At 38.7% G+C, this 6,649-nt stretch overlaps 1 protein-coding gene across 4 annotated transcripts; it reads right to left on the bottom strand.

Moving 5' to 3' along the window:
- Positions 1–433: 433 nt before the first annotated feature.
- Positions 434–6,172, bottom strand: LOC109704064 (putative disease resistance protein RGA1). 4 transcript variants are annotated; one of them, XM_020224796.1, is made up of 6 exons: positions 3,541–6,172; positions 2,095–3,025; positions 1,568–1,692; positions 1,386–1,477; positions 603–850; positions 434–503 (listed from the first exon to the last, which is right to left on the bottom strand). In XM_020224796.1, exons 1-2 carry the CDS (start codon positions 6,108–6,110, stop codon positions 2,995–2,997), a joined length of 2,601 nt encoding a protein of 866 aa, XP_020080385.1. In that variant the 5' UTR covers positions 6,111–6,172; the 3' UTR covers positions 434–503; positions 603–850; positions 1,386–1,477; positions 1,568–1,692; positions 2,095–2,994. The 4 variants fall into 4 exon arrangements, with proteins under 4 accessions (XP_020080385.1, XP_020080386.1, XP_020080384.1 ...); XM_020224797.1 differs by having other exon boundaries at positions 603–862; positions 1,568–1,676; XM_020224795.1 differs by having other exon boundaries at positions 1,568–1,676.
- Positions 6,173–6,649: the final 477 nt, after the last annotated feature.

The following is a 6,649-nucleotide window of genomic DNA, read 5'->3' as shown; positions in this document are numbered from 1 at the left end:
GTGATGGAGGACAGATACTGACTTTTTAGTTTTTATTTTTTCATCGGAAAATAATTTGCAAAATCGTATACGGTGCGTCTCTTAAAGTATATAATTATTTGCCACTGGAAAGTGTAAAATACACAAACCAAATCTCCAAAAATCTAATATTAATATTCGACCGAAAAACTATTTTTGACCTGAGCTATTTATTTGAATACATGAATATCTTATTCGGTCTATCTGTTCTATTTATTCAAGAACTGTATAGTATTTGGTAGATTAGAATTTTCATCAATTAAATGGTTTTAATTATCTTTTTGCAAACAAAACTGAAACAACCAATAGCTAATAGAGGTATTAAACTTCACCAAATTATCGCTTTAACTAACTCAAATAACTCAAATAAAAAAAAACCATATTAGAATCTAAGAACAGTGTCAATAAAAAAAAAAACAAATTGTGAAGTTGAGGGGCCTATTTCGCAATGGCCTATAATTGCATAGGTTTCATTACAATTTTACCTGAAAATAAAAAAAAAAATTATGTATATGTATGCAACAGTTCGAAAATTAAGGAACTGCAGAAAGGAATGTAGACAGAAAATTTGAATCAAAACGAACCTTACAGAGATTGCAGACTGAACTGAACATAAGCAACAGTTGTCGGTCTGTTCGAGTTTTGAGTGTGCTTTTCTGTGTTCAATGCATCAGGAAATTAATTTTTTTTCTCTTTTGGAAAACCGTAAAGAAAGTAGAAGCAAGCAGCTGCAGGACGCGGTTGCAAGTCGATGCCCGCTTGACGATGAGATGTCGGCCTGAGTATTATCGACGGAGTAGCTGTCAAATTTACTCCGGAAAGTGGATACAACCTGCATTAGAAACTTGAAAAGGTTTAACAAAATTTAGAGTGGACACAAGTTCAATCTGGGGGTGCTTGCTATACTGCTAAAAAAATATAAAAATTGAAAACACATCTTAAAGCAATGTTTAGACCATGGATGTTTTAGCTACCTCAAAGAAGCTCAACAACTTCAACATATAACAGACAACAACAGAACAAGCTTATGACCAGGCTATGCGATTTGCTATTTGCGCGGGAATATTCGGACACTAAATTGAGGAGAAACAAAATTGAAGCATTTAACCGCCCTGCCGCAAAAGAGGGCAATTTCTTTCTTAAAGATTTTACATTAGTTTGGCTGCTATATATACACATACACACACACACAAAAATACATGGAATCTTAATCTGTTCCTGCACCAACAAATTCATGTAAGAAATTAGTCTTTTTTTTTCATATTCTTATGAATAAATTGATGGACCATGACCATGTATGCGAGTCATATATGACAATAAGAGCCTTTTTCACTATTGCACCAAAGAAGAAAAAGAAGAGAGAATACATAGGTAGTAAGATTTTAAGCCTGTTTAATGCCTGATAAGGGAAAATAGATTAATTCGAGCGCCAATACGGAGTCCTAATCCTTGCATGTTCCTGCACTACCAAAATAGAACATAAGCAGCTACTCTTGCTTCATATTCTTGAAAAATTTGAGAGAAATATATATACATAGGAGTGCTATACCATTACTACAGCCCTGCACCAAGAAATTTAACAAACTGACAAAGCTTTCGTCATGCTTCTCTTATGTTCGAACTCATCATCAGCGGGACTTCGCATCTTGTTTGTACTCCTAGAGAGAGGAATTACTGCACAATTAGTCATATTTAACTTTAGAAAGCAATTGACATGCTAGCAATTAACATATGTTATATTCATTACATTGTTTGTTTTATATATAAGACCAATCCGTCCGGCAAGCACAAGGTATTATATATAGGAGGCAATTAGTGTTTTATTCCCTTTTTATGTATCCAAATCATAAAATGAGAGTACAAAATGTAAAAATTCCATTGAGGATGCTAATTAATTAAAAATGAAACCCGACTGCTCTTGCATTATCTGAAAAAAGGTAAGCAATCCCGTAAGAAATGAGATAACTTTGTTAAGACTGAATGAGATGTATGTATGTAGTTCATTAAGACCGAAATGAATTGCATTATTTATAACAAAGGGTTACGAGATGAAGGGCGGTGGTAGAGTGTACGTACAATATGCATCATCATCACGACCTGCAAATGCTAGTTCAATCCTCGCATAACGGATGTTGGCAATCTTGGGCCAATCAAGGCCTATATTCTCTTGGCATCGCTCCTTCAACATAGGGTGACACCCGTTGATGACTAGACAACGCAGTGAAGTAGGCAGATCTGGAAGTGACCAGATAAGAATAGCATCTTCCACACTCAAAATGACGAGGGAACACAGTTTTGTCATGCTGCGGGGTAGGGACTGAAGGGAGCGTGCATTCCGTATCCAAAATTGTTCGAGGGCAGCGTGATTTTGTAGTAGCCATTCCTCAGGTAAGGAGGCGAGTTGCGAAGCATCAGAGAGAGTCAACGAGCAGAGGGAGGAGAGACTTCTCAATGGCTCCATGAGCAGGAGCGCGTGGTGGTCAATTGATAGTCTACCATTCTTCATAAAGGAGCCCAGTACTGCATTCTTTTTTTGGCCGACATCGTTTGGGAACGGAGGCTGCAGCAGAAGGGCAACTTCAATTAGCTTGTCACACCCTTCAATATCTAAAGAACGGAGGGATACGAGAGCTTGTATTCCACCAAATGATGACAGTTCTTTGCAGTTCTTTATGTCTAAGCGGGAAAGCATCGTCCACCGTGCACACACTTGTGCCGGGGGAAGGGATGCTATACTTGCACAATCGAGTAATTCCAACCATATAAGAGAGGTTAAATCCGCTGACCACAGCAGTGGCACCTCGAGGTCGCCAAATGACCAAATAGTGAGATGACCGAGTACAGAGGGCAGTTCGATGTCTGAGATCCTACGTTTTCTCAACTTCGGGCAATTTTCTATGTGCAAGGATTTTAAGGCTTTGAATTTCCCAAAAAGCTCCGGTGGAACATATTCGATCTTCTTACAGTGTCTGATGATTAAGTTTTCAAGAGCCTGAAAATGTTCTTGCTAGCGCAAGAAAGAAAAGATGTAAAAGATATTTAAGTCCGAGCAATCACAGCCATGCAAATACGAATTGGTGTTTTGATACAAGGGTAAGGTTCAGATTGCCCCCGTGTGATTTAACTCATTTTAAACTTGCCACCTTGCAGTTCAAAAAGTTTTACTTTGCCCTCCTGTAGTTTAATTTTTATTTCATCAAAAAAGTTCTATATGAAATAGTGTGGCCAATTAAAAATATTTAAAAAATGCTTTTTGAACTACAGGGAGGGGGGTGCAAAATGATACTTTTTTGAACTACAGGAGGGGCAAGTGAAAATGAGCTAAACCTCAGGGTAGAAATTTAAACTTTACAAAATAAAGCACTTACATTGTTGTTTGCGTAATCTTGATTTATTGTTGGTAAAGCGGTCAATCCGACATTATGAATATGCAAATCTCTTAGACCATAATGCAGAGTAGGAATTCCTCTCAAATTAGGGCAATCAGAAATAGACATAGACTGAAGTTGAGGAAACATGCACCTATCATCAATTCCAATCCACTCCTCCAAGTTAGGCATATCCCATAAAAGTAACTTCTTCAACGATGGAAAGGCACATCCATTGTTGCTTCCAAAGAATGAACAATCTATTTGCTTTATTGCATGCAGTCCCTGCAAGAAAAGATGCTGGAGCGAAGAAAACTGCCAAAGAGGCGAGAGGTGCTCCCATCTTTTACAATCAATTAGCTCGATGGTTGTCAAATTGACAAGAGACAGATTTGTCATCCAACATGGAGATTTAGCACCTTGGTATTGTTGAATGCGCATCTTCTTGAGATTGATATGTGGACAGAGGTTATCGAGGAGCTGCTCATCCGCTTCTGCACTATTGGAGTGGCCTTCAGACCATCGCAATCCCAATGATTTGAGATATTTTTTCTCGTTTAAATTGGCCTCGATGGCTTCTTCAGAACTCTTCACATTTTCAAGTTTCCTAATACACAGGTGACGAAGTTCCCTGAGGTTCTTTAGTTCACCGATTTTGTAACCACTCTTCTCTTGAACGATAAAATTTTTTAATATGTGGATGAAGGGTAATTTGCTAATATAAGGAATATTTTCTATCACATCATCGGAAACATCTAATGAACGCAAATTGACCAAGTTGGTCAAGGCATCATATTCAATGCTTTCATTCACAACTTTCTGTAGTGAAAGAGATAGGTAGCGGAGGTGTATCAAGCTACTAAGTGCATTGGGCAGTTTATAAGAGTGAAAATTCACATCTAAGATCAATAAGCGTAACTTTCTAAACCCTTTTATAACCTCGATAAATTCAAGTGCATGATCTGCATTATGCCTATTGTCCTCTTTAACAGAAATGACTAGAGTGTGCACATTCTTAAGATTGGAGATCTCTCTAATAGAAAGAAGATTAAGCATTTCGACAGATAAGTGTCGAACTGTTTTTGGAATAATATTTTCTGCAACATCACCTCCTATTTTGATGCATTCTCCTAGAGAAACAGATCGTGCTAGGTCATGCAGCAGATCGTGCATAAAATACTTTTTAGTAATTTCCACCCTATTATCATGGGTTTTACAGGTAAAGAATGATTTTCTTGTCAAAAGATTTAAATACTCCTTTCCGATATCCTCTGGCCTTTCCCTGCCACAAATAGATTGTGGAATCAGACCCGAACCAATCCACATATTGACCAACTTTTTTCTCTTAAACATATGATCCTGCGGAAATAAACTACAATATCTAAAGCAGAGTTGTAAGTTTGTGGATAAGTGATCGTAGCTTAATCTTAAAACTTTCATGATGTCGTCGTTTCCTTGTTGTAATTTCACATTGTCTTTTTCCAGGATTTTCTTCCAATATTCATAGTCCATGCAGGAGTTCAGCATTCCTCCCATGACCTTTATGGCCAATGGGCATCCTCCAAGTTTCTTCGCTATCTGTTCGCCAATCAGTTGCAAGTTTTTATAATCATCAGGATTCACACCGAGGAATGCATGCTTATTGAAAAGCAACATATAGTCGCTCTCCTCCAACTTATTTAGATTTAATGATTCCTGTTTGCATTTCATCACTTTTGCCGCCATATCTGCAACCGAACGCATCCGAGTTGTCAACAGAATCTTGCTTCCTCTCTGTCCGAATTTCAAAGGAGCAACCAATTTCTCCCACGCCATCATTTTATCATCGTTCCAAACATCATCCAGTATGAGCAAAAACCTCTTCGACGTTAGTTTTTGTTTAAGATTCTCATGGAGTGCATGTAGACTGTTGTCGCCAAAATGCTCCCTACTTACACATTCTAAAATCTTTTTTGTTATCACAGTTACATTGAACTCCTGAGAAATGCAAACCCACACAATCGGGTCGAAGTACTCTTGCACTCTTTCGTTGCGATAGACCAATTGAGCAAGAGTGGTCTTCCCGATCCCGCCCATACCAACAATTGTAAAAGTGGAGACATTGACATCGGCATCTCCCGGTTCGATCAGCCATTCAACTATCAGGTCCCTCTCCTCGTCTCGTCCGAGCACCTCACTTTCGGTTAGCAAGGAGCTAGTCTCGCGAGCATTCTTAATTTCCTCGAGTTTCTGACACTTAACGCGAGGGCCATATAACCCAGTAACAAGATGAAGGAGTGGCCCCATACCAGCAATGACCCGATCCAACCCCTTGACGGCCTCCCTCAACCGCTTCAGTGTGTCATCGCTAAATATACGATTAACGAAACTATCAAACTTTCTCTTGCAGTTAGATAGAATACCACGCACCTTGTCATCTCGATCTTGTATAGTCTTCTGTAACTCGTAGTACTCCAGCTCGTCGAGCACGTCCTCCGCATTCTCCACGGCGTCTCTGAGCTGCCACAGCCACGTTTCCAGCGCCTTGTTCTGCACCATGACCGGTGCACCCCCCTCGACCGCAGTCAAGACTGCCTGGACCTGCGGAAGTGTGTGCTGCAGCCTTTCGAGCTCGTCTTGCATGCCGCAGGCTGCCGGGCATGCCTCGAGGTAGGATGAGCAAGTGCTAACGAGATTCTCAATGATTGCCGACGCCGCCGATTCGGCTATGAAAGGTAAAGCCATAATCCTCCGAATAGCTCTAACTCCTACTACTTCACCACTACTCAGGCAAATGAGAATCAGGAAGTTGAGCGTGCAAAGAAGAAGGATTAATTTAGGAGGAGATATAATTAATGCAAGCTGTAGAAAAAAGTGGCACGTTTTGGAAAAAACACCACATCTCTAGATATTTTAGACTTTGTCGGGATTGAGTGATATGTACCTTGAGAAAATATGATGAAAAAAACATTTGATTTATATCTGTAAAAAAGAAATTATCATATATAATTTTTGCAGCGAAAAATATAGAATCATTTCTCCGCACACTTTTCTTCTAACTTTTTTTTTTTTTTCCCATTATTTGTTTAGACCCTATCCGGATACATAAATTTGTTATTTAGTATGTCTTCGTGATATACTTAATAAGTTTATACATCTGGTGGATGGAGAATGTGATTAAATGTTTAAAATTGGGTACTACGTACATTTAGCCTTCGAGTTATTTTTTAGGATAAATAAATCATTTCGTATTTGAAATATGTTATGCTATTACCTTTTTTTTT

Source organism: Ananas comosus, unplaced genomic scaffold (assembly GCF_001540865.1).
Source record: "Ananas comosus cultivar F153 unplaced genomic scaffold, ASM154086v1, whole genome shotgun sequence".
NCBI classification, from domain to species: domain Eukaryota; kingdom Viridiplantae; phylum Streptophyta; class Magnoliopsida; order Poales; family Bromeliaceae; genus Ananas; species Ananas comosus.
The sequence above is the reverse complement of the archived record's forward strand: the minus strand, read 5'-3'. Positions and strand labels throughout refer to the sequence as shown.